Here is a 27,694-nt window from a genome sequence, read left to right on the forward strand (position 1 = left end):
CATTGCGTATGCCACCTACTAATATTATATATATATATATATATATATAAATTCGGACGTGTACGTATTTATATATGACTTGGTTGGAACATATATCTTCTATTTTGGTCCCGTGCTCTAATGTATATTATAATGCATACATACGCAATCACAAGCAGACTTTCAACCAAGACAATAAATTGGCTTACGATCGCTTCTAGAATTACAAGAAACAAATAAATAAAATTCTAGTTGCATGATTTATCAACATAAAATTCTCATAACTTGAGATTATCTTAAGAGAAATATATATACCACATTTCACCTACTTTAAAATTTACACCGTACATAACATAACACATTTCACACCGTACATAACATAACATTCCACGTGCCAAGACTTTTTTAAACAAAACCAACAAATTTCCATGGAGAAAGGAAGGACCTTCTAAAAAGGCCAAAAAAAATAGACAAAAAGAGAAGAGAAGAAAAGGTCAAAGTCATTGGTCAAGAAACATGAAATGGCCCCCGGAACCTAACGTCATTATATATTGTAATAATAATTAGAAAAAGCTCTCTAAAACCAACTTTTTTTTTTGTCACTAAAGTGAACCATTCAATTCAAGGACCCCACTGGTTGAAAATCATTGTTGACCTTACCATACTCTTCAATTTTGCTATCATATATACCTCACAATTCCTTCACTTCATGTTCTCGCACAAAATTTTCTCAAGAATATTTATTAGTTTTGTTGCTTGGTCATCCATCATTGAATGCCCAACCAACCTTCTGGAGGAAATCAAAATAGGGATATACTGTGGAGGGAAGAAGTACGGCCCGTTAATAAGGCCCAAAAACAGTAGAAGTGGGCCAAAAACCAAAACAAGGGCCCAATTATTGAAAGACAAAATTTGAAGACCAAGTAGAGCAGCAAAAGAATAACGAATCCCCTTTGTATTGGTAAAGCAATGGGAATGCATCCCAATGAACAAAGATCCGCAAAAGGGTCAATCAAGTCCCAATCAGACATGACGAACATTGGATGGTGGGGTAGGCGGTATAGACATCTAATGATGATGACATATACAAGAGAGTTGATGGACAAAGAGGTTAGTACAATCAACCCCACAACATAATTCTTGATCCACTTTCATCCACCTCTAAAAAAGAACTAATTTAACCGTTAGGCCAATAAACACCAATCAAGCATCTCTAAATTGTAACATTGAACAAAAGCTAAAAGGAATGTGGAAATAAATGTTCGTCCAAAAGTGAAGAGCTTAGTCTCCTCTTGAGTGTGATTTAGAATGTGAAAAGCCGAGTATCCATGTTAATATATATATACCCAAATGAGTTACAAATCCAACCATAGTGAATAGAAATACTTGTCAAACCCCACCTTCATTATCCTATTTCAAGCGTTATGTCACCTTCTTCCAAGATGCAATGTAACTATTTATTTGCAGATGTATATTGATTTCTTCAATAAAGGGGCAAGAACCAATTATTTATCTATGCAGTTCCGAGACGGAATTTTTAGAGGGGGAGTCTGTTAGAGTTCTGTCAAAGTTTTGACTACATTGGTTCTATGGAGGATCATCCTTCCATATCCTTACTAGTCGGTATTTGGATGTACTTCTTGTCCCACCTGAAGCCATGAATCTGTGTCTAGCACTAGGTTGTTATTATCGTATCTTAATAGTATTCCAAACAATATCTTCCCCTGCATCCAAGGAAATAAAACAGTGCTATATAAACATAAAAGCTATATATAAAAGCAATATAGAATGATGTATTTTATTCCAGTCTTACAAAGATTCTGCAAGGATGTCATTTTCTTTAGATTACAACCAAAATTAGATTTAAAGTTAGGTTATTTTGTCTAACCTTCACTCTCCTGTAAGATGCTAAAGTAGCTAAAGGCTCCCATGACCTCTGCACCTCTCCTTCTTGAGGATTCAAATTGATCATTTGGCAACGGTTGCATCCACCTAATGACTGCATAAAAAATAAAATGTTCATAAAGGAGCAATGAAATCTTAGTCCGTCAAGAGACGCACAAACTTCGAGAGAGAGCACTATGTTCATTGTGTCAAAGAATATACATTCAATTGGCATTTACCAACTCAATAAAAGTGGCAAACAATCAACAATATACTGTTTCATTGCTAACTCTCTTTAGATAACACTAGTTTGGCCAAATGAGATTTCCCCTTTATTGAGGCAACCTAGCCTTCCTAGGAACAATCTAGAATATACAATTAATGTTGTGTGTGGAATCCTCTTAGGGCCTTACACAACCTTCCTAAAACTATCTAGAGTCTATTCTAGAATATTCCATACAAGTCTCGAATTGTATACAATATTCAAACATTCTCTCAAACCTTCCGGGAGGTTTTGGAATCTTCCATTAGCCTCCTTTCCTTCAACCCTCTTTCGGTGGAGATTTTGTGTGCTCAGTGGGTTGTGACACTCTCTCCCACCTATGCTCGCAACACCCTCGTAGTGTCTTCTTCTTGGAAGTCTCTGGTTTTCCTCTTTTTTGCCTTCACTTGGACTGTCCTCGTCCTAGTCGTTCTTTCGCGGTTTAGCTACACCACGCTAATCTTGCTTGCCCTTGTGGTCCACCTCTCCTTTAGGTGGAAGCCCCTTTAGCGACTTGGGCGGCACATCACCTTTGTGCTCCACAAGTGCTACAACATTCTCCTAGAATATTCCATACAAATACTAGAATGGTGTACAATATTCTTGCATTCTTACAAACCTTCTGGGAGGTTCTAAAATCTTCCATTAGCCTCCTTTCCTTCAACCCTCTTCTGGTGAGAATTTTGAGTAGGCAACTCAGCAGGTTCTGACAGTAGGGACTGATATGATGACTGATTTGGTAAGACAGCTGGCCTATAATGGTCGCATGTAAGGATTTCTACAATCTACAATAGTTGAACATTCTGTGAAGGGACAAATTATAATTATAGTCCCTAAAGTTTAACACTTTTTTCGTTTAAGTCCCTAAAGTTTCAATTTTGTCAATTAAGTCTCTAAAGTATTAAATTCGAATCAATTTAGTCCTAAGGACAATATAAAATAAAATATAAGCCTAAAAATTACATAAAATTGTGATTAGGCCTAGATTTTAATTTATTGTTAACTTAATTATCCTCTGCATTTCTAATTGCTTATATAGGTATTTTTCTATTCTATTATACTATTATTTATTTCTTCTAACACGTAATTATCCATCTCATCTGATTTTTTGGCTATTTCTAATATTATTTTATATTTCATTTCATTATCTTTTTCTTGTTCCACCATTATTTATAATTCTTCTAGACTATAATTACTTAAATCAAAATTTATTTATTTATTTTTTTTGGTGGTATTAATTGAAAAGATTCACTTGGAGAGTTCTCCTGTAAAAATAATAATAATTATTTTCTACAAGAGCTAACTAGTTTCCTTCTATCCAATACTAGATGTTGAACTTCAACTATAATTTTTATTTGATTTTCCTTCAGATTTCGTTAGGTTCTTTTAATAACCTAATTATAGTATTATTTTGTTCGATAATTATTTGTAGTGTAGTACTATTATTTAAATTGTCTTATTTGACTTCTTAAATGTATCTAATGCTCATATATTAATATTGGCAAAATTAAGAAACCAAACTCTGATATCAATTCTAAAACATATGCGCAGAGGATAATTAAGTTAATAAGAAATTAAAATTCGGACTTTATAACAATTTTATATAACCTTTGGGCTTCTGTTTTATTTTTATATTGTTTTCAAAACTAAATTGATTTGAATTTAATACTTTAACGACTTAATTGACAAAATTAAAATTTTAGAGAAACGAAAAAAGTGTTAAATGCCCAAGTACTAAAGTAATGTTACGCATATAAGTATGAGCGCACCTTCACTTCAAAAGCTAGCTTTTGGGATGAGTTCTACCTAATACCGTATAACATGATATTAGAGTCGGAATACTCGGGAATGGGTAAGGTGTGTGTCCCTAGCCTACAAGCCGTAGGTATTGCCAAGTGAGCGCACTGGGTGTGAGGGAGGGTGTGAAACAAAATCCCTGAGTACTAACTTAATGTCAAGCATGTAAGTGTGAGGAACCCTCAACTCAAAAGCTAACTTCTGGGGTGAGTTCTACCAAAACCGTGTAACACATCCTTCTTTTTCTCATAGTATGCGTATTTTGAATCTCTTTATGCTTTAAGCTAGCACAACAAGTAATGGAGAGTTTTGAAATATACCAAACATTCTAAATTGAAGTCTTTTGCTCCCACCTTATACCATTAAATTAACAAATCGTTGGCCATGTTGCCATGAGAAAATGAATGGATTTGAAAGTAATCAAGAGTCGCCAATGTTTTAAGAAAGAGAAAATGAAAATTAAGAACGAGCAAGATATGAAACATGGAAGCAATGAGCAAAAAACATAAATACAATTTGTAACGAGCATAAAGCTAATGACAATCATCAGTATGCTGGGTATAAATGTCAAAAGGTGCAATTTATTGCTAATGTCAAAATGTAGTTAATCTTCATTTTTTCATTTTTCCAACTCCATTTCCACAATCCTACAAGATTAGGACTTACCACGAAATATTTATTACCAATTTTAAGACTTCTCCATTCATCTTCCGCATATGGTGCTCCACCAGATATGACAAGGTTGGGACGGAATCTCATTGGATTGATTTGAATTGGTGGTCCCTGAAAGCCTTCCTGCACATCTGCTACCAACAGAAAATTGTTTACATGAATTTGCCTCTGATGCTCAACTGTTGATAGAAAATCAAAACAGGGAAAAAAGCTAACATATAACCACCATCAGTGTATCTAACAAATTATAACCGAAAAGAATGAGAATTTGCACATAATTTTTCTAAAATAAAAAAACATAAAAGCAAAAAAAAGCTTCATAAACTTAAGCACAGATCACCGCTTCATAGAAACCTCTTAAGGTAGAATAAAAAGAATAGCTACCACGAGAAGAAAGGAGGTCATCAAAACATACTTGAGCTTAATCTGTTGTTGAGGTCGGAAACACTTTCCTCAGAGATAAGCAAAAACTGAGCTTCATTGACAAAATTCAATTTGGTCTCCAAGTCTCTGCACATGCCTTCTTTTTTGGCCTTGTTCAAGCAGAGAGAATTCTTTGAGCCCAAACATCTTAATAAAGTGCAAGGTCGGCCAACAGCATTGCTAAACCAAGTGTCAACTTCATTATCATAACCCCGGACTTTGTATCTGTTCAACAGAAGATCAACATATTGCAACTTGACAATGATGACGTAACAAATATGAGCATGTATGATGAATATAGGTAACATTTGTAGAACAATTTATTGAATTTCACTGAGTTGGCATTTAATGAAATCTGAAGATGAAAGAGACAATTGAAAATAAACAATTTGCAATTGAACAATCAATTTTTTTAACTTTCTTAAGAGTAAATTGGAAAGTGCAGTCTTCTTTTTAAGGTATAATAAAATTTGACATTAAATCCCGGTCAATTCCACAAAGAAAAGAACTTGTTACCAAGTTATAAGCTCTTTAAGTAAGTTCTCGATGCCCTTGCTACATCAAGGAGCCTTAGTACCGAATATAATGGCAGTGTGAAACTAATTTCTAGTTGCAACCTTGCTTATTGTAGAAGATAATGACCGGGGTTCGGATTTTGAAGATAAGATTATATTGTTAAAGATATGAAACATTTAGGCTCTGTTTGGAACGATTTTGGAAATAGTTTTCTACGCACACATTCTAACTTCACGTTTGGATACGCCTTCCAAATTGTATTTCCACAACCAAGACAAAACTCTGCAGAAAACTCTATTTGAGAGTGATTTTCAAAATTTTTTTTTTCGAAATTTGGCCTAACCGGTTGTCCCACCGGTTGACTGGAACAGTGTAATTTTTTTTTGTTGGTGCAATTGATATGTTAATTTTTATATATTCGAAAAAAATATTTTTCGAATTTTTAAAAAATTTTTATGTGCTTTTAATAGAATTTTGAGTTGTATGTTTGGTTATGAATTATAAGTTTTTGTATCAAATATCAAATGTCACATCAAAAATTCCCCACTCAATTCAAAACTCTTTTCAAAATTATTTTTAAAACTCTTTCACCAAACAAATTTTCCACACTCAAATCATAATTCCAAAGCTCACAAACTCAAAATACAACTCATACTCTCAAATCATAGTTACAAAGGTCTACCAAACGCAACCTTACACTTCATGTTGCAGATATGAAGATCCCATGATTTACGGTTACCATGATTTATATCATGATTTTGTATCTTTGATATATCTCAATTCCGTAGTTGAAGCGATATGATTGCCCAAACTTCCTAGCACCATTGATTAGCATCTCATTGGATTAAATGCTAAGCCGAGTATTGTTGATCAATATGACAGATCTAAGTGCCACATGCCTTGCCAACCTACTAAGGTGTTCAGTATACTGGCCAGCATATCATTTTAGTTTGTGAAAAGTGCCCACTGGTGCATACATTTAAATAATTGACAAAGCGATATATTTGAAATGGAGCTAATAAAATTAAGTGATACAGGTTGACAAGCATTCACACCTCTGGGCATATAGACCCAATTCATCTCTCCCAGAAGTAGACAAATCTGTTTCAAGTATAATCTGCAGTTTCACCTTGCAACGAGGTGACTCTACAAACAATATTCCCAAGTTGAGGTCAACAAATGTATTAATAAAACACATTTCTGGAGCCTACAAAACCAAAGACAAATGAATTAAAACTTATGTTGTATACCTAAAAAAATAAAAACTTTGTTCTCATAACATTATATACATGACACAAAAAAATTAGAAAATCATTTAATTTAACTACAACTAAATATCCAGTGGAGATTAACAAGCAGAATGAGATGCATTAATCAATAAGGAAGAAATAAATTTATGTTTCACATTTACGAGAATGAGGCCCCTTATATGATTAGTTAGTTCTATTAACTCTGTCCTTCACCCATCAACATGATAAACTCTCTCAGGAGAACTCAGCTTAGGATGCATATGATTCAAATAAGGTAATGGTTTAGTAAGAAGGAGCAGCAAAAAATTTCTATGAAGCCATATAACATACACAGCTTGAGATGCATAATATGCTTATTCGAGAACACCTCCCCTTCAGAAGTCAAATCATCGTACATATTAGCACAAAAGTCCACCTTCTGCTGTAATAATTAGAAGATTTTATCTTGAGAGTTTTTACTTCACTTGCCGGTATGTCCAATTTGCTATGAGAGTTTTTACTCCACTTGCCGGTATGTCCAATTTACAATTAAATGCAACAGTGAGGACCAAAAATTCACATACAGAGATGAATTGACTAAGAACACTTGTATATAGAGAAATATTTAATACCCCATGTGTATGAACAACAGTTCACCTTCTTTTGTGTAAGAATTTCGCCACTCAAGCTTTTGAGAAGCCATTCTCGATCATGAAGCAAGCCTGCTCAAAGATTTAAAACAAAAAATAAAAAGAGTGTAACAACAACACAGTAACATATTACCCAATCTGAATTAAGACATAGGCAATCCTTCAAAAGACCAACTTTCTACATCTCTGAGCGATGCAGTGCAGAAAGAAAAAATTAAAGTAAAAAAATTGTACTACATAAGAACATCGTATGCATTCACTGATTATGTCTTTTAGTAATACTATTGTTGTGATTCTGAGATAAGAGCATTTTATTTTTGTTATGTCTCGTCACTATTTGCCTATATCCAGGCACCATAGAAACTGACATATTGGCTTATTCTCATTTCCCTTCTGAACATTTCTCCAGTGAAATGCTTCCTTTCCTTAATCTCATTCAATTAAGGTGTTTTCTTGTGGAATTTTCCCAATCTGAGGTCTTGGATTTCCTTCTGCTAGTTTCTTTATTTTTATGATTCTTGATATTGTTCACTTGATTTAAAACATTGTTGAAACCCTCATGCACAGATGGTATGCAACTGAGAAATAATTTTGATCCTAACAGAAATAGAAACGCAGTCAACATCAATGGAAGAATGCAACCACCTACAACAAAATTTTAAAATGGTGGGCAAGAGAAGCTTACAAGAATCATGCTTTTGTCATAACAAATAGTGCTTGCTCAACAGATATACATATGCCAAAGCCATTACAATCCTTTTGTCATAGAAAGCTAATTTACCATCACGCTAAAGTAACTACATATATATTCTGTTTTAACTTCTTTTTTTTTTCCTTGAAAAGTGCTGTAGAGAAACTAAAAGATATAAGCATGAATTCATGCAAAAATATTATATGATATGTGCTGCCAAGAAGTAGCTACCAGTGTTGCTTATAGGCCAGTTGTCTACTCTGAACCCTGCACATGACTTTATGGGGTAGACAGTAATAGACCGAAGATAATATCTTGCAATTTCTCTTTTAATGCCTGCAATTTGGAAATAGCACGTGTTAGTGGAATGGAAACACCATACTTAGGAAGCATTATTGGCTTGTAATTAGTAACAGTGAGTTGATGACCGTCTTCTGCTATTATTTTTTTGATGAAATAAAATTTTTTTTTTTTTTGATCATTTATGTTTGTGAATAGATCTTTTAAACATATATTAGTACTTTTTGTCCACAATTCTTTTCCAATATATAAAATGGAGAAGAAAATCTTAATATTTTCATATAATGAAATATAGATGTATTTTAACATACAAAATGGAAATTTATTATTATTATTTTCTTGTATATACAAAGATATATATTTATTTGTTACCCTGCCCTTGCTGTGTTGTATCCTGATTTTTTAAAAGCTAGTGTCAGCATTTTCGTGTCGTGTCGCATTTGTGGCCCGTATGTATCCATGCTACATAGCATGTAGAAAGCTAGCTATTTTAACTTCTAATAATAAGAAACAAGTAAAAGATCAAGAGGATAGTGAGAAACAATAATCTCATTTACAAAACTTGCATTCCACTAGCAGTAGAGTAAAAAGACTGAAAATCACCGTCACTTGGAAAGCAAATGGATCTTGCACTCGATTGATATACATACTCAGACTGAATTGGCACAGATGCAAAAGAATTCACTATGAAGTTTATAAATTTCTGCATACACAAAATGGAGAAGAGAGAAGAAAAAAATCATGATCTCGATATACTACTGTGGGAAAAAAAAAACAATGTAGTTAAATTCTCTCCCCCCCCCCCCCCCCCCATATTTTATCAATTCAATTTTTTTTTCCTAATTAACCAACCATTCCAATGGAGAAAAAGAAAGGAAATATAAACTTTTACCCCAACATTAGAGAAAAAGTACAGATTGATAAGACTTAGGCCCCGTTTGGGGACTTACCTTTTTAGTCAAAAAGTCAAAAAGTTACCTTTTTAGCCAAAAAACCAACAACTCATACAAAAAAGTCAAAGATTCTCTTTTCTCTCTACTTTTTGCACATCTTTTCGTAATTAACTAAAAAGTCATCCCAAACATATAAGTGTTTTTTACCTACTTTTTTAGCCAAATAGCCAAAAAGTTACTAAATTAGTCTGTTCCCAAACGAGGCCTTAATATCACCAAAAAGATAATCAATGAGAATAATTGCAATAATATGTTAACATTTTTCCTGCTTAAAAATCAATATTTGCTGTGATCTACATGATTAAAACAGGTAGTAAACTATCCCTTGGATAATTCAACAAAGAAAATAGAGGGGCAATACATTTTTTTGCATGTGCAATCAATGAAGCTTCAAATGATACATGAAAGAACTTTTAACTCAATGGGAATTCAAATGATACGTGAAAGAACTTTTACCTTGGCATCTTCAAATGTTGACATATAACCAAACGATATTCTAACAGCTCCAGTAGGTTTTCCATTCACTATATCGTGATCATCCCAGCAAATATGCCCAGCCTAAATTAAAAAAATATAGTGTTGGCCAAGAACATACCAAAGGCTTCTGTTTAGTGAAGATCAATCAAATCAACGAGGACATGCAGAAATAGGCAAGAGACGAGGAATACCTCAATGTTGGAAAGAAGATCCACGTGAGACAAGCCAAGATATTTAGCGCATGCTCCAGGATTGCAAAAGCATCCTGCCTACACAAAAACCAGAAAAAAAAAAAAAAAAACAAAGAAAAAAGGCCATTGTTAGTATTTATAAAGGATTGTGGATATCCGAAAATCATTTTGACCCTTCAAGGATAACAAATACCAAGCTTTTGCAGAGTACACAAGAATGCATACACACCCCTTGTTAATCAAAATAGAAATAGTAGTACAAGAAATTCAATAATATCCCATCTCCTACTCTTGCTGATAAAAAGTGACCATATCCCTTGAAAGATGATTAGTTTGTCTCTTCGTGTGCCGTTTCGCATTAGGGATGGTGTGAAATCTTGACAAAAGTTGATAGGTCCATTCCTGACAGCTTAAGCATTAGGAGCAATTGATTACCTAACATTCTTTTTTAAGCCTAAGCTGTGAGGAATGGACCTAATAATGTATGTCCAGCTTTCACACCGAAGAATGCAAGTAACACAACAATGTCAATATACTTCATGAAAAGCAATATATATCACACACCACAAATGTTCTATTTCTATATGCTTAAAGATGAGAAATTCAACATTTTCTGAAACTGTAATTCATATGCCTGTCCAATACCATTGATGGATACGTGATTATTATTCCAACAAAGCAGTGGAGAAACAAACATTCCACATGCAAATAAAAAAGCACTGTGAACAAGGAATGTTGGACGGATGAGTAGAGAAACTACAAAGAAGAAAATTGTAGAGAAAATTTGGGACTACAACATCTATTAAAAGTCAGGTAATGTAATCAGTGACAAACAAATGTCCGTTGACATAAGCATTTTTTAACAATTCTTTCCATAATAAAGGGAAAATACAAGGCCATCTAGCATTTATCAAATCTTACCCGTAGCTGAATTCCAGATAAAGAAGCCAATTTCTCCACCTCACGGTAACCGAACCAAGAGTGATCTGGTCTTTTCAAGTTGAATGAAACTATAGGACCCTGTTCATCATATAATGCCTAAAAGAGAAAATTAAAAACAAATATCAGTGAATTTTACAAATTAACACCAGTTCAACATCACAGATAAACACCTAACTTAAGCTGCACATGCCATCATTGATGTTATTTCCTCCTTGTATAAAAAATTTCAAAGTTAGGAGCAATGTCTAATAATTTTTCCATTTTGCCTGAGCTTCATCATAGTGTAACTATGATTTGCTGGCATAGCTCCAACTTGACGGGACCGTGACTTAATACATGTCCACCCATGTATGTGAATGTGAAACAACATACTTTTTCAATAAGATTTCTCTAATTGGCAAAAACAAAATTGGAAAAGGATATTTTGGACACACAAGGGTATTTGAAGCCACAATTCATATAAATTAGAAAAATGAAAGAAGAGGAAGTGTTTTAGAACGACATATAAAGCACATTAGTATATTGTAGCAAGATAAACTTCTTTTATTTTTTTAACAATAAAACTCACCTTTGACTTATGATTTCCATATAATGTGCAGACACGATCACCATTTTCATGCCTCAAGGCTAAAAGTATGTTCCTCACATATCTGGCAAGTGATGCAGTATGCCTTGACATTGAAGAAGACATGCTTGTGTCAGAACAAAAAGGCCTTTGCTTCAACATAGAATACTTAATCAAAATAACAAGGAAAGAAAACAGTAAAGGAGGAGGACACATTTTCCTTGACCAATCAAAGGAAGAGGAAATTAAGGCATACACATTTTTGAAATTTCATATCAATATAAATTGGGGGGGGGGGGGGGGGGTTTGGAATGTGTGAATTTCTGCAAAGGTAAAAATTTATGTATTATTGATTGATGTTTATTGATTTCTATTACAATGATTCATGATTCCTATATATAGAAGAGGGTGAGTGTGTAGTAGGTAAGGAGTAGGTGAAGTGGAGGTGGTAGTGGTATAGTGGGTTAGGTTTAGTGGAGTAGGTGAGGTGGTAGTGGTGTAGTGGGTTAGGTTTAGTGGAGTAGGTTTAAGTGGGTGAAGGTTTAGTGGAGTAGGTGAGGTGGTAGTGGTGTAGTGGGTTAGGTTTAGTGGAGTAGGTTTAAGTGGGTGAAGTAGGTGGAGAGTAGGTGGATTTTAACAGCCCCCCGCAAACTCAAGAGGGATAGGAACTAACCAACTTGAGTTTGGAGAGAGTAACAAAACAAGAAAATACATAAAAATAAAAGAGGATAAGAGACACTGTATGGTCGTGTCAGACCATTGGTGAAGACACTGGATGGTGGTGTCATAACGTTGTAGAGGACACTGTATGGGGGTGTCATAACCATGTAGAGGACACTGTATGGTGGTGTCATAACGGTGTAGAGGACACTGGATGGCGGTGTCAGACCGATGTAGAAGACAGTTTATGGGGTCATGTCGGACCGTTGTAGCAGACAATGTTGTGACAGTTGTGGTGACAGTTTACGGAGTCTTGTTGGACCCTTGTAGAACCTAACCGGAATCAATGTCGGGACAGTTTACAGAGTCTTGTCGGACCCTTAAAAAGTCGCACCCTCAAAAGGTGTGCCCAATCTTTCAAAAGGCGTGCCATCAAAAGGCGTGCCCAATCCATAAAAAGGCGTGCCATCAAAAGGCGTGCCATCAAAAGGCGCGCCCACTTCATCAAAAGACGTGCCCGACAGAAAGCGTCGAGCCATCAAAAGGGGCGCCTGACACGCGGCGATGCACGTGATTGACAGAGCGCGTGTCGGCCTCATCATCTCTGTCTTTATAAACCAAAGCGAAGTCTGAGGCTTGGAAGCATAACAAACCAGTTGAAACCTCTGAAAAAAACTCTTCCTTTACTGAGAGAGAAACTCTGTAATACTCTGTAACCAACCCATCTCTGAAACACTCAGCAACATGGCCTCTTCTTCCCGTCCAGCTACCCAGAACATGGCCTCCTCTTCCCGTGGTCTGCCCACGCTCTTTCCAGAATTGAACGAGTCCACAAGAGAAATAACTGGTGCGGTGGCCAGTGAACCTCAACCAAACACCTCTGGTTTTGCTCCGTTGAACTTTCCGATGCGGTCGGTGGAGCAAAAAATGGCGGTGCAAACTGATATTGAGGCCAATCAGTATACTCTGAAGTCATGTGTGGAAACCATGACTGCGGTCACAAACCTGTCGCACCGGCTGCAGAGCAGGACAAATGAGGTGCAACAGTTAAACTCCCAGCTGGCTCTGCTCCAACGCATGTATAAGGATGCGCGAGCAGAGATAAGTGTGCTAAAGACAGAAAACAAGGAGCTGAAGCGGAAGGCCACCGTGATGTTCCGATTTGGAGGTCCACCATATGCTGTAGTGGAGGAGCAGGGAGGAGGCAACTTGCTTGGTGGTCTAGGAAGCACGGAGGCAACACCGGCAAGGACCACCCAGGACGGAGGCAAGAAGAAAAGACCGGCGGCTGAGTAGAGAAGAAAAAATCCCACTGTGGGTGTGGTAGTTTTGTTTTTGTTTGTGTGGGTTTTTTTTTTTTTTTTTTTTTTTTTGATGTAAAAGTGTGATCGGGGTTGATCCCCTGATATGAATAAATTGACAAGGTTGTGGAATGTTGTTGGTGTTATTTTGTGGTGTTGTTTTGTTTAATAAGAAAAATAAAATAAAAGAAAATAATGGATAAAGAAAATAGAGAAAAATATTTGTGGATGGGTGATAAGAAAAACAGCAGTGTGATTTTTTTTTTTTTTTTTGGGTGGAATATAAAATAAATAATAATAAGAGAATGGAAAACGGGTGATGCTTACTAACAAGGGATAGGGAAAATATATTATAATAAAATATATATATATATATATATTAAAATAAAAGAAAAGGGTGAAAGAACGTGGATGAAATAAATTAAGAGAAAGGAGAGATATGATTAAATTGGGTTTGAAAGTGGGAAAAGATGAGAGAGAGGGAGATAGAGTGGGTGCATGATGATGATGTTGGGTCCATGGAGAGAGAGAGAGAGGGATGTCCAAGAAGCTTGTGCTTTTGACAGTTACACATTACCCAAGCTGTATGTGAAGATGCATGTTACTGTCTTACACTTCTGCAGGCTTGGTATTCTTTGTGGGGCACTTGCAACACGTGACATTGAAAATTGTATTCGAAAATGATGACATCTCCAACATGAAACGTCTTGGAAGCAGCCCAGGCCTTGTAATCAATATTCCCAATGATGGTTCAACCAGCGGAGTCCCCAACCTTGTACACTGCTGCCATTGAAACCTTCAAGCCAGCAAACATGGCTACCAACAACAGAGCCACAGCTCTACACCCCACACCCAAATCCATGGCTAAGAGAGAGAGAGCAAATCGGGAAAAAACAGCAGTGACGAGCAGAAAAGCAGCGCCAGAAACGCCAACGACGACGACGAGTAAGAGTACAACCACGGATATGTGAGAGGCGAGGTGAACGGCGATAGAGGCTAGACGATGATGCGGGTGCCGCCGCCGACATAGCGGAGGAGGGGTGTAAGAAAATGTTGAAGAAGTCAAGGTATGTGTAGAAAATAAGCGGAATAGGTTGAGGTCCGGCGGGCGGCCAAGGCGAGGTTGCCGCCCGCCGGTGAAGCGAGAAATACTAAGGTCTTAACCTTGCTCTGATACCAGGTAAAAATTTATGTATTATTGATTGATGTTTATTGATTTCTATTACAATGATTCATGATTCCTATATATAGAAGAGGGTGAGTGTGTAGTAGGTAAGGAGTAGGTGAAGTGGAGGTGGTAGTGGTATAGTGGGTTAGGTTTAGTGGAGTAGGTGAGGTGGTAGTGGTGTAGTGGGTTAGGTTTAGTGGAGTAGGTTTAAGTGGGTGAAGGTTTAGTGGAGTAGGTGAGGTGGTAGTGGTGTAGTGGGTTAGGTTTAGTGGAGTAGGTTTAAGTGGGTGAAGTAGGTGGAGAGTAGGTGGATTTTAACAGAAACGAACTTATGTGTATAGCGTCTACCATGCATTGTTGCCATAGCTATCTCCTTTTGGAGAAAGTGACACACTATATGCTAAGACTTGTATCCCATTAATGAAAAAACCTAGAAGACTAACAACACTTCACGTAAGTTACTTATATTTGTATGGAGTGATAAGAAGATTGATGTAAAAGAAGCATCTCACATCAATGTGGACTTGGCCTTTTATGATATTAAATAAATTGCATATCCCAAAAGCTATCAACCATGGGGAGATGGACAAACAAAATTGCTGTCACCACACAAGAGAGTGAAAGCAGACGGGCAAACATTATAGGGGAACAAATACATCATGGAGATACTTGAACCTAACGATCCTATGTTAGCCAACCTCTTGTCCCAAAAGCTTAAATTAGTGGATGGGTAAAACAATGCATATCAAGCATTTACAAATGGCTTGAACCAGTCCTTACCAAATCATTGTCCTGAAGAAAAAAAACCAAGTATGACCTGACCTAGACTAAAGGCATGTAAAACATAACCAAATATGCATACATACAACGCATTGAACAGACACAACCAAGCTACGAGATAACTCAACACATGGCCAACCTCCCATTTGATCATGTCACCAGCAAATTTCGTTCACATCCATCAGAACCATGGGGGTGTTTGGCAAGTTGGATTTTAGCCTTTATTTGTCTAAAATCCACAAAAAGACAAAATATGCTAAAATAGCTAATAAGACAAAATGTCACATCAAATCCATAATCATTTCATTTTTTCTCTCACAAACACCACATCCAATTACAAAAAAATCTAACTATCTTCCCAAATACAAAAATTTTAGTCTACTAAAATAGTCAAAAACTAAAACAGCGTACTAAAATAACAATTTCCCAAGCACCCGCCATACAAGAGCAACTTCCATTCACCACATATGAGTCACCAGTTTTACACAAGCATCCGAATTTTCAACTAATTATAATAAACTGATCAGAATTTTCTGAATTAGAACATATACAAAACAAATAAATGGTCTTTCGAAATGACTGAAAATTCATCAATATTACTACTTTAGACAAATTCTAAGGAAACCATACTATAGATGGGCATTAAAAATCAGAAACACAAAATAAAGCATGTTGCTGTCCATGGGCATTTGGTGACTCCATTTGGGTGTTCCAATGTGGGCATTACCTGATCTTTCACTACTCATGGAAATTTTGTGTTAAGTTACCAACTTTTAACTTACCGGGATATAGCAGACATGCTCAAAGAATTTAGTATTTTAAAGCCTTGGTGAATTGATGCTATGCTCAAAAATGATATGGTGCCATCCTCGAAAAACTCTTCAACACCTTCTCTTCTCTTAACAAAGTCAATGTCAGCAATTGATGCAGCGACTGTGCCTGAAAAGCTTTTGAATGGTTACGTAATATTGGCAGCAAACAAGTAAATTATTGCAAAGGACAGATCCGAACACAGACCTCCACTGAAGTATGTCTTCTTCAGTAACTTGGCAGCTTCTGTAGAATTGCGATTGAAAAATAAGGAAGTTCATTTCTCAATGCTTGAAAGGACAAATAAAATAAATATTTAACGCTTGCATGAAAAAATAAAAAAAATAGCCTCCAGGTGCAGTCACTTTGGTGCCAGTGGTATTCCCTAGAATTATCTCAAAGTGGATGGAAAACTTTGATATTAGAACCATTATCTTGCTTTCCAAATCAATGGGTACAAATGTCAACTCACACTACTGAACTCAACTCAACAAGCTTTGATACAATGCTTAGGGTTGACTACATGGATCCATTTCCTCCAATTGGTGCTATTTGTAGTCATATCCTCCGTAAAGTTTAAAGATATTCATGTCCTTTCTTATCATTTCAATCCAATTTCTCCTAGGCCTTCCTTTATTGGCTTTACCACTTTCCACGTGGATCAAATCACAAACCCCCACCCCCTACAACACATTAATTGGTGTACAATGCACATGACAACATCATCTCACATGGTTTTCCCTCATCTTATCTTCAATTGGAGCCAGTTATAACTTCCTCCTAATGGACTCATCTCTTATTTTATCTTTTCTTGTATACCCACTCATCCATGTCAACATTCTTAATTCAGTTATAATCATTTCCCAATCATGTTTTTTCATAATCACACAACATTAAGAACAATAATATATCATTGATTCATTGTATGTCTAGTCCTATAAAATTTTCTCTTAACTTGAAAAGAAACCTACAATCACACAATAGTCCTGAGGCACTCCTCCATTTCATCCATCCGCCCTAATAGGATACTTCTATAGACCACTTCCTCAATCTCTCAATCTTTATGAATAATAATTCAAAGATATCAGAAATGATCACTATTAGGTATCTTATTTCCATCAAGTTTTACGCAACCTTCATCCCTATTTCTAGTTTTGCTTAAAATATTTTTTAAAAAGAAAAAAGAAAAAGAAGCCAACAAAAAAGTAAAGAGAAGTTTAAGCAGTAATCCCAAAATTGATGACAAATGAGCAACATTTATCTCGAATTTAATATAACCAATAAAAAAGCTTAAAATTTGGCTTGTACAGTTCCATCTTTCTTAAGTAATTGCATATGCTATTGGAGATGATAGATTAGAGTACCAAATTTTTTACACCGCCTCACTAGATAAAAAAGGAAATAACCCTTTTAAATCAGCTGCTTACCAGTTTTCACGATGAGAGCTCCAAGACCGGTTGGATAGCCAAATAGCTACATGAAAAGCAATATACAAGAATCAGACACCAATATCAACAGATAACAGTCTCTTATATCAATCTTGAACAACTGCAGATTTGCAAAAAAGCACCTTATAGAATGAAATTATAACAAAATCTGCCTGATACTTTGACAAGTCTGGTGGTTCTGTTGCACATCCTTTGGCAGCATCAAGCAAAACCATCCAGCGCCCCCTGCTTTTAAACATTAGGTTAAAATGATGTTTAGCAAGAATCAACAGAGCAAGCATCTAAATTAAAAAATGTCAGAATGGAAAATAGAATGGCAAACTGTAATTAAATATTGTATCTAGCTTAGATACTGTAATTGTAGAAAAATTTAATGTATAAAGAGAAATAGAGAATTGTATAGATATTGATTGTATTATTGATTGTTGTATTTTGTGTTTACAATGAGTCCTATATATAGAAGATTTAAAGGAGGTAGGTATGTAGTAGGTGGAGTAGTAGGTGGAGAGGAGGTGGTAGTGGTGTAGTGGGTTAGGTTTAGTGGAGTAGGTGAGGTGGTAGTGGTGTAGTGGGTTAGGTTTAGTGAAGTAGGTTTAAGTGGGTGTAGTGGGTTAGGTTTAGTGGAGTAGGTTCAAGTGGGTGAAGTAGGTGATAAATTTTAACAGCCCCCCGCAAACTCAAGGGGGATAGGAACTAGCCAACTTGAGTTTGGAGAGAGTTACAAAACAAGAAAATACATAAAAATAAAAGAGGATAGGTGACACTGTATGGTCGTGTCAGACCATTGGTGAAGACACTGGATGGTGGTGTCATAACGTTGTAGAGGACACTGTATGGTGGTGTCATAATGGTGTAGAGGACACTGGATGGCGGTGTCAGACCGCTGTAGAAGACAGTTTATGGGGTCATGTCGGACCGTTGTAGAAGACAGTTTATGGGGTCATGTCGGACCGTTGTAGCAGACAATGTGGTGACAGTTGTTGTGACAGTTTACGGAGTCTTGCTGGACCCTTGTAGAAACTAACCGGAATCAATGTCGGGACAGTTTACAGAGTCTTGTCGGACCCTTGTAGAAACTAACCGGAATCAATGTCGGGACAGTTTACAGAGTCTTGTCGGACCCTTGTAGAAACTAACCGGAATCAATGTCGGGACAGTTTACAGAGTCTTGTCGGACCCTTGGAAAAGCTAACCGGAATCAAATGTCGGGACAGTTTACAGAGTCTTGTCGGACCCCTAAAAAGTCGCACCCTCAAAAGGTGTGCCCAATCTTTCAAAAGGCGTGCCATCAAAAGGCGTGCCCAATCCATAAAAAGGCGTGCCATCAAAAGGCGTGCCCAACACGCGGCGATGCACGTGACCGACAGAACGCGTGTCGGCCTCTTCGTCAGGGTCTTTATAAACCAAAGCGGAGGCTGAGGCTTGGAAGCATAACAAACCAGTTGAAACCTCTGCATTCTCAGAGAGCTTGTCTCGAAGAGCTGCAAATCTTGAAACACTCTGTAACCAACCTTGTCTGACAGTACCAATCGGTAATCGCTGCTTCTCTGAAACACTTAGCAACCCAAAAACATGGCCTCTTCTTCCCGTCCAACTACCCAGAACATGGCCTCTTCTTCCCGTGGTCTGCTTACTCTCTTTCCCGACCTCAACGAGTCCACAAGAGAGATAACCGGTGCGGTTGCCCTTGAACCTCAACCAAACGCCCCTGAGTTTGCTCCGTTGACCTTTCCTATGCGGTCTGTGGAGCAAAGAATGGCAGCGCAATCAGATATTGAGGCGAATCAGTATACTTTGAAGTCATGTGTGGAAACCATGACTGCGGTCACAAACTTGTCGCACCGGCTGCAGAGTAGGACAAATGAGGTGCAGCAGTTAAACGCCCAACTGGCTCTGCTCCAACGCATGTATAAGGATGCGCGAGCAGAGATAAGTGTGCTAAAGGCGGAAAATAAGGAACTGAAGCGGAAGGCCACCGTTATGTTCCGATTTGGAGGTCCGCCATATGCTGCAGTGGAGGAGCAGGGAGTAGTGATCGTGCCCAGTGGAGTGGGTGCGGGAAACACAGAGGCAGCACCGGCAAGGGCCGCCCAGGACGGAGGCAAGAAAAAGCGACCCGCAGCAGAGTAGAGAAGCAAAATCCCGCCTGTGGATGTGGTTGTTTTGTGTGTGTGTGTGTTTTTTTTTTGTTTTTTTTTTTGTTTTGTTTTGTTTTGTTTTTTTTTTGGGTGTAAAATGCTGATCGGGGTTGATCCCCGGCATGAAGAAATGACAAGTTTGTAAAATGTTTTTTTTTTTTTTTTTTTTTTTTTTTTGGGGAGTGTTGTGTTGAAAAAATAAAAATAAAATGAAAGAAAACAAGGGAGAAAGAAAATAGATAAAAAAAATATGTATAGATGGATTATATGAAAAATATCAGGGTGATTGTTTCAAAAATAAAGTGGGGGTATGTAAAAAGGAGGAAAAGTGATTTGGAAAAAATAAATAAAAAATAAGTGATTTTAAAATCAAATGGAGGAGAGTTTGAGTAATAGAATATAATAAAAAGAGATATATATATATATATATATATAAAGTAAAGAAGGTGGGGAACAACATGATAAGGGTGTATTTTAAAATGATAAATAAAAGAAAGTTGAAGACAACATGATACCGGTGTGTATGGATGTGATAATGAGAGTGAAACAAACTTGGTGAGTGTGATTAAATAAATAAAAGAAGAATGGGTGTGCTTTCCTTAGTGCTCCTCTCTCTGCCTTCAAAGTCGAGATTGGTCTCTCCAAACGAAGGCTCAACATTCAAATCATTGTAGTCCTCTGAAAAGGTTCTAACCATGTGCCACAAAATTGGCCCCACCATTATTTGCCTGATAGATAGATGGCTGGAAGCCCTTGACAACACGAGCACCACATATGGACAAATGCATACACACACAATCATAGCGCTGGCACCACCGATGAGTATGGTGGATAGCCTCCTGTGGGCCATCTCTAACACCTCATCATCTCTATAACCAGATACTGATATTAAACAGAATGTTAATATAAATATCAGCAGCCCATAATCGTATCTTGCTTTCATTCTTGGAAAAAATCTTATGAATGTCACTACTGCAGCTAGTATGAAGACGAAAAAGCCCAAGTAGTATGGGCTCACATATTTCTCCAGAAAAACTAGCAATTCGATGAGCTCCAACGCCAAGAGTACTAGCAAGCAGTGTTGCAAAACCCCTATTTACACCCCTTCCAAGTGTTGCACCCACAGAGAAGTCAAAGACAACAACAATAGTAAGAACAGCCCACATTGCAGAGACACCAAAACCATCATAGAGAGGGTCACAGTAGTAGAACTAAAAGGTTGAGAAGGTGGTTGATCTTTGTATGTAGAGAAGTCGCCTCTGGTGGCGGCGAACTGGAAGCTATATGTATTGATAGAGATGACAGCGGAATAAGTTGAGGTCCGGCGGGCGGCTAAGGTGAGGTTGTCGCCCGCCGGGGAAGCGAAAATATTAGGTTCTAAACCTGCTCTGATACCATGTAGAAAAATTTAATGTATAAAGAGAAATAGAGAATTGTATAGATATTGATTGTATTATTGATTGTTGTATTTTGTGTTTACAATGAGTCCTATATATAGAAGATTTAAAGGAGGTAGGTATGTAGTAGGTGGAGTAGTAGGTGGAGAGGAGGTGGTAGTGGTGTAGTGGGTTAGGTTTAGTGGAGTAGGTGAGGTGGTAGTGGTGTAGTGGGTTAGGTTTAGTGAAGTAGGTTTAAGTGGGTGTAGTGGGTTAGGTTTAGTGGAGTAGGTTCAAGTGGGTGAAGTAGGTGATAAATTTTAACAGTAATGATCAAAAGCAAGAGTAAAATTGCAAATGGAAGCTCCATCTGCAACTCAATATGATTCAATCTAAAAATTGATGCAACTTTATGAAGCTTGTGCAAATATTGTATCTAGCTTATAACAGTTTCAAGAAGTTTGTGCATTTCTTAAGCATCAATTTGCTGAAGCAGTCACTATAATGTATACATGGTGTAATTGGAGAGAACAAAATGATCCAACATTCAAATCATAATTATGACAGCAATTCTACTGCTGTTCAAAGCAAAATGCAGAGAGCCATTCAGTAACTGCAAAGAATTAATCAAGATAAAATTTATATATTCTGGAGGAAATAATCGATTAATCGAATGAACAAGTGAAGTGACTACTTGCAATACGGAGAGCCTTCCAAAACTCTTTCAGAATCATCCTTGATAATATTCACCAAGTCAAGGCTAAATCTTGAACCTGAGAAGTTGCACTCTGACGGAAAGGCAAATAAGTTGAATGCATTTCCTGCAATAAGCAAAGTAAATGCTGTAACAAAGTACAAGAAAGGCAAGAAACCCTGTGCTGTGAAGCATGATTTCTAAATGTCAAACAAATATTATTATCATTGCAACAGAAATAATGAAGTTTTTGTCATATTTACTGAAATGCTAAAATTTTAAATCACAAGGACAAAAACAATCAAACCTATCTTGATGGACTTCAGGAGATCTTTCTACTGGCCAGATTGAGAAATTCTTATACTTTTCAGATCATACTCATTGACATTGAAAAAAAAAAAGCACGCCATGTTTCTTTAACCATCTAGAGAGCCATCAAAAATTGACAAAAGGAACACACATGCCAGTTGAATAAATACAGCCTCATTGCCATTTAACGTTGCCCACAAATTTCTATAATTCAATGGCGCAAAGCTCTCAGAAAAGTAAGTGTGTTTGTATGTGTGTGTGTGTGAAGAGGGAGGGAGGGGAAGAAGAAGAGAAGAAGAAGAAAAGAAAAAAAAAAAAAAAAAAAAAAAAAAAAAAGAAGCAAAAATAGGAAAAACCAAGGTAGCGTTTGGTAGAGTTTTAGAATTATGATTTGAGAATAGAGTTGTATTTTAAGTTTGTAAGTTCTAGAATTATGATTTGAGTGTGAAAAAGTTGTTCGGTTATGAGTTTTGTAAAGAGTTTTGAATTGAGTCCGAAGTTTTTTATATGACATATGATATTTGATTAAAAAACTTACAACTCATAACCAAATATACAACCCAAAATTCTATTCATAGCTCATAAAAAAAAATTTAAAAATTCCGAAAATATTTTTTATTAAAAATATAAAAATAACAGGTGTCAAAAAAATAAAAAAATAAATAAAAAGAACACTGTTCCGGTCAACCAACCGGACATCCGGGAGGATGACCGGGTAGACGTGTTTGCAAAAGTGGGTGTCGAATCAATTTTTGAAAACTGTAACCAAACACCTATCTCAAACCAAGCAGTGGAATTAATTTTGGAAAGCTCTTCCAAACAGAGCCCAATTCTCATCCCAATTCTCATCAGCTTTTCCAAAGACACTATTGTGTGTCAGTTTTTAACATTTCGTAGGCTCTTCTTCCAAGATTCTAGCTGCATTTCTCTTTTGTGTGTGTGTGTGTGTGCGGGGCGGGACCCGGGGGGGGGGGGTGAGAAGAAGAAAAAGTCAATAGGTAAACATCAATTCTCATCAGCTTTCACAAGGATGCCATTCCGCGTCAGTTTTTAGCTTAATATTCACCTGTAAGCTCTTCTGCCAAGATTCTAGCTTCATTTCTCCTTTGCATATGGTGTCGTAATACCTTGATGGAAGATACAGGGCTTCTAAATCCTACACCAACATGAGCAGCTTCTTCAATATCTATTGCAAAGGCTGTAGCTCCTTTATTGAGTGCATATCTTGAGAAGTTATGGTCAACATATCTAAAAAAATCATTAATTCCAGAAAGAATATAATAACTGATTTCGATTTCTAGTAAATGTAGTGGATGTTGCCAACAACATGGACAGCCACAAGGTCCTCAATTCATATTAAAGAAAAAACTAATGAGAAGACAGCATCCACGAGGGGAAAACAATATATATAATATATGTGATGGCACTGATATGTCCCGAGATTCAGTAACATGCTGTTATAGCATTCAGCAGAAATTTATGCTCAATAACACAAGTTGTTAAATTAATACTTCAAATTAAAGCATTAAATACACATAACCCGATTGTTTAACATGCCAACATCTTTTCTAATTGATGAATGTGGTGTGATCCTTGCCATGCACCCATCCAACTCTAAAAGAAAAAGAAAATAGAAAGTAAGTGATTGCTCCGGCAAGATCATTTGATGATCACAAATACATGATATATTAATCCCCCAGCCACCTAATTCAAGAGCACATTTCCCATGTCAGTAAACATTTTTCATGCACAATTTAAGAAAACATTTCATTCAAACTTCACCTTCTGCTTCAGATAGCAAACACAAATGAATCAATGATGCTCAAAAAATCTTAAACAGCTAGGCATTCATGCCATTTTAAAATAGTACACCAAGATATTCTAAAAGAACTCTATAAATCTTTACATTTTAAATAATCAGACTTTTCCTTATGCTTTAAAAAATCCAAAAATATTGTTTTTCCTTTATGTTATAGTCTCAAAGGTTGCATGTTTTAAAATTATATCCAAGATTCTGCAAAACCCTAGAATAGAAACCAACAACATGCCTCTCCCAATCTAGTAGTGAATCATACATGAACATAATATGAACCACTAATCAAAAGAAAAACCCTTGAATTCACATAGCCCAAAGTTGTAAGCACTATGTTGCCAGCCTTTATATTTTTAGTGCCAAGACAGAAACAACCATGTTCCAATGGAACTTTAACCCTGTAACTTCCTCTGAGGGAGTGGAAAAAGACACCACTCAAGCTAAGAGCTGGTGATTGTTGTGTTTCTTCTCAGCTCTAACAAATTCAAAAGTGGGAGATAGGTGCACTAAAGGATAAGTTAGCAAAAATCCCTACTTCTTATTCACACAGAGACAATATCAGTAAGAAAATAACATGAAAATATGTCCCACATTGTTCCTCGTTCCGAACTACATGGGGCCAACAAGCAAGGTCTCATTGTCAAAGGATACTCTCGGATCCCAAGGACACTATTGTGATTTTCCATCGTGTACATGAAAGCACTGTGACTGCTCCAAGGAAAGGCCTCCCCAACAAGTTTCAAGGCAGCTGTTGCCCCAGAAGTGAATATACATTTGTAATCTTTTGGGGAGGCATTACAGAAATCAAGGACCTGTGCCACAAGACAAACAGAAAGCAAATATCAGTTGCTCATACAAGCTAAAACCATCCTGCCTTACACATTCAAAGTTTAAATCAAATTATATATATATATATATATTTAAAAAATAATGTCATGGAAATTTGGTTTTGTAAAAGGGAAAAAGGGTAAATGCACATTTACAGTTAATCTCATCTAGCTGACCACTCTGTCTTTGACAGGGGAGGGTAGTATACTTTTATAAACACAAGGGACGTTCTGCAAGGTTCTTGTAATTATCCATTTATCTTTTTTTTACAACCAATTATACACCCACAAACCAAAGATTTGTAAGATATAGAACATTAAATGTATACTGTAAAAACATATACCGGTATTTTTAATAAGGTGTCACTAAGGTAAGAAAAAGACAATGAAATACCTGTTGACGAGCTTCCCTTACAATGTCGGAAGTGGCCAAGCTAGAGTCACTTTGGCTATCTAATATTTTTAAGGATTAAGAAAACCCTTTTTAATAACTCAATCAAGACTAATAAATTCAATAAATATGCTTTCTATCTAATAAGGGCATAATTTGAAAGGATGAAGTAGCACAATCCAAATGTTGTTCAATAGATGAATTCACCTCCCTCGAAATCCAACTATACCAAAAATTGCATCTTTAACTAAAAATTAGAAACTTATATTCTTTCAAAAGACCTGCATTCCTTCCATTCCAAATTGTCTACGTAAAACAAAATTGAGCGAAAACCCAAATTTCTTCACCCAACACCAACCCCCTCCCTCAGCCCAAATCTATGCAGAAGACCTGCCAATGCTTTTGGAGAAAACCCTTTGCATCCCAGACAAGGCCAAATCAACCCTTAAGCTATCTAGCGACTCAACAATGAATAAAAAGATTATGACCCAATTCTCCATCTAGCAAGCACCTACAACATTTATTCACAAATACCCACCTTCTAATCAAGTTGTCAATAATGAGAATCTTCCCAACGAGCCACTGAAATGCAAAAAATTCCATCTTAGAAGGTGGCTCTGCAATCCAAATTCATCCTTCCTATGCCCAACCAAAGCCCCGTAAAATGATTCACATACAAAATACCCCCAACTTTTTGAATCCCCTTCCAAAGGCTCCTCCCATGAGGTATGGAAACCTCAAAGAAGTCCAATCCCCCATGAACCTCCATACTTCACATACAACACCCTCCTCCAAAGAGGTCCAGCCAATATTCTTGGGATAATAATAGCAAAAACACAAGAGAAGAACCAAAACAAGGTCAGCAAATAGAGGAAAGACATAATAGATATTTTAATTGAAAGTTTACCAGGTTACCTAGTAATCTACCAGCTGAAGAAGTACCCATATACAAACCATGTGAAGCTTAAGCTAGTTTTGATAAGTTATAGAACTGAGCCAAACAAGCACATACACGATTTCAATTTGTGACTTTTAGGCATAAGGATGAATGCTTTCCATTCCAGGGAATATTCAGCTAAATAGTGTCAGCACGTAGAAATCTTTTATTTCCAATGAAGTACGCTCAACCTTCTACTAGACTACTATATTTTTTTTGGGTGAATAACTAGACTACTATATTAATCTCTTGTTAAGCAAATAGTGATACCAGTGTAAAGATTAATAGGTCAAAGATGTTCTGATGACCAACCATTTATTGTATATATGTGAGTGCATTTTTGGTCACTGTATCTACAAACAATCAGATCACTTTAATTTTCTCATTAGCATCAATACTAAATACTAAGAAACAAGATTAACCTTACACAATTAAACTACTTAATAATGATAGTTGTATATAGCCATTCACATGCAAAGGATACGAGGGTTCCCATAAACATTGGTGGTAAGACCTTTGAAGATTGCTTCCATTTGCAACTCAGAATATAAAGTTGCCCCAGCATGATCCAAGTACACAAGACCTATCAATTCCAATCCCAATTAAAACAACAAGTCCGAAAACATAAAACAAAAAAAAGATATCCTTTTTTAGCCACTCAAAAAACCTAGGGTTCTATTTGTTTTTTTTTTTTCCACTTTATTGTCACACCCGTGCTGCTTGGATGCTGAGAAAATAGAAAAATAAAGTCTTTTGAAGTTTTCTCGGGAGTGAAAGGGATGGGGATTGTTTGGGCTGGAAAGTAGTAGAAAGGGAAGAGAAACTAACTGACCATCCAATCTCTTGAATTCGGTAGCACGGATCTGATCGATGTTTTTGGAAGCATTCGAGTACCCGTAGTCGCCACTGAACTCCTTCATGAATTGTTGTTTATCTAAATCCAACTTGTTCATGGTTTGAAGGTGTTCAAACACCCCAAAAGAGAAAGATAAGAGAAAGATAATAGAAAGATGGACTGTTGGACTGTCGTCCGAGAGAGAATAGGATGAGATGAGAGGTTCGCTTCTGCTCTGAATTTTTTTTTGAACCAAGCTTCTGTTCTGAACGTTGATTACTTGGTGCTGTTTGAAACAGATTATATATTATTTTAATTAGAAGTTTTGTGGACCTCACACTTACTTACGTGCGAGCGGATCCTCTGGAGTAACGCTCTAGAGTGATCCTCAAGAGTGGATGATCCGACGGTTGTGGTTAAGCCTCACCAAAACGACTCGTTTTGGTGAGGATTTTCAAAAAAAAAAAAAAAAAAAAAGATTCGGGAATTTCAAACTTCCCCCCACATATTGAAGAACTATACAGACAGACGGCGGGAAGAAGCGAGCGAAACAAGAGAGTGAAGAAGAGTTTGTTTGAGGCCGATACCTGCATCCCCGTTGCCCCGCCGTCGTGCCGTCGTGCCATCGCCCCTGCTCCCTGCTCTGCTCCAACCGATTGAAACGCATATAGGTATA

At 36.7% G+C, this 27,694-nt stretch overlaps 1 protein-coding gene across 9 annotated transcripts; it reads right to left on the bottom strand.

Moving 5' to 3' along the window:
- Positions 1-905: 905 nt before the first annotated feature.
- Positions 906-27,332, bottom strand: ABA3 (molybdenum cofactor sulfurase (LOS5) (ABA3)). Of its 9 annotated transcripts, none has more exons than XM_082884568.1 (22): positions 27,016-27,332; positions 26,668-26,766; positions 25,250-25,308; positions 24,680-24,840; positions 23,282-23,439; positions 21,907-22,033; positions 17,821-17,926; positions 17,678-17,723; positions 16,458-16,496; positions 16,223-16,379; positions 11,535-11,637; positions 10,946-11,062; positions 10,025-10,102; positions 9,813-9,914; positions 9,007-9,106; positions 8,335-8,439; positions 7,420-7,487; positions 6,589-6,740; positions 5,010-5,242; positions 4,589-4,728; positions 1,868-1,978; positions 906-1,138 (listed from the first exon to the last, which is right to left on the bottom strand). In XM_082884568.1, the coding sequence occupies exons 1-22, from the start codon at positions 27,134-27,136 to the stop codon at positions 1,100-1,102; spliced, it is 2,421 nt and encodes an 806-aa protein (XP_082740694.1). In that variant the 5' UTR covers positions 27,137-27,332; the 3' UTR covers positions 906-1,099. The 9 variants fall into 9 exon arrangements, with proteins under 9 accessions (XP_082740694.1, XP_082740690.1, XP_082740688.1 ...); XM_082884564.1 differs by lacking the exon at positions 906-1,138 and adding an exon at positions 1,241-1,703 and having other exon boundaries at positions 4,589-4,725; positions 7,420-7,484; XM_082884562.1 differs by lacking the exon at positions 906-1,138 and adding an exon at positions 1,241-1,703 and having other exon boundaries at positions 7,420-7,484.
- Positions 27,333-27,694: the final 362 nt, after the last annotated feature.

Source organism: Camellia sinensis, chromosome 8, assembly GCF_055761805.1.
Source record: "Camellia sinensis isolate YWXY chromosome 8, ASM5576180v1, whole genome shotgun sequence".
Lineage (NCBI taxonomy): Eukaryota > Viridiplantae > Streptophyta > Magnoliopsida > Ericales > Theaceae > Camellia > Camellia sinensis.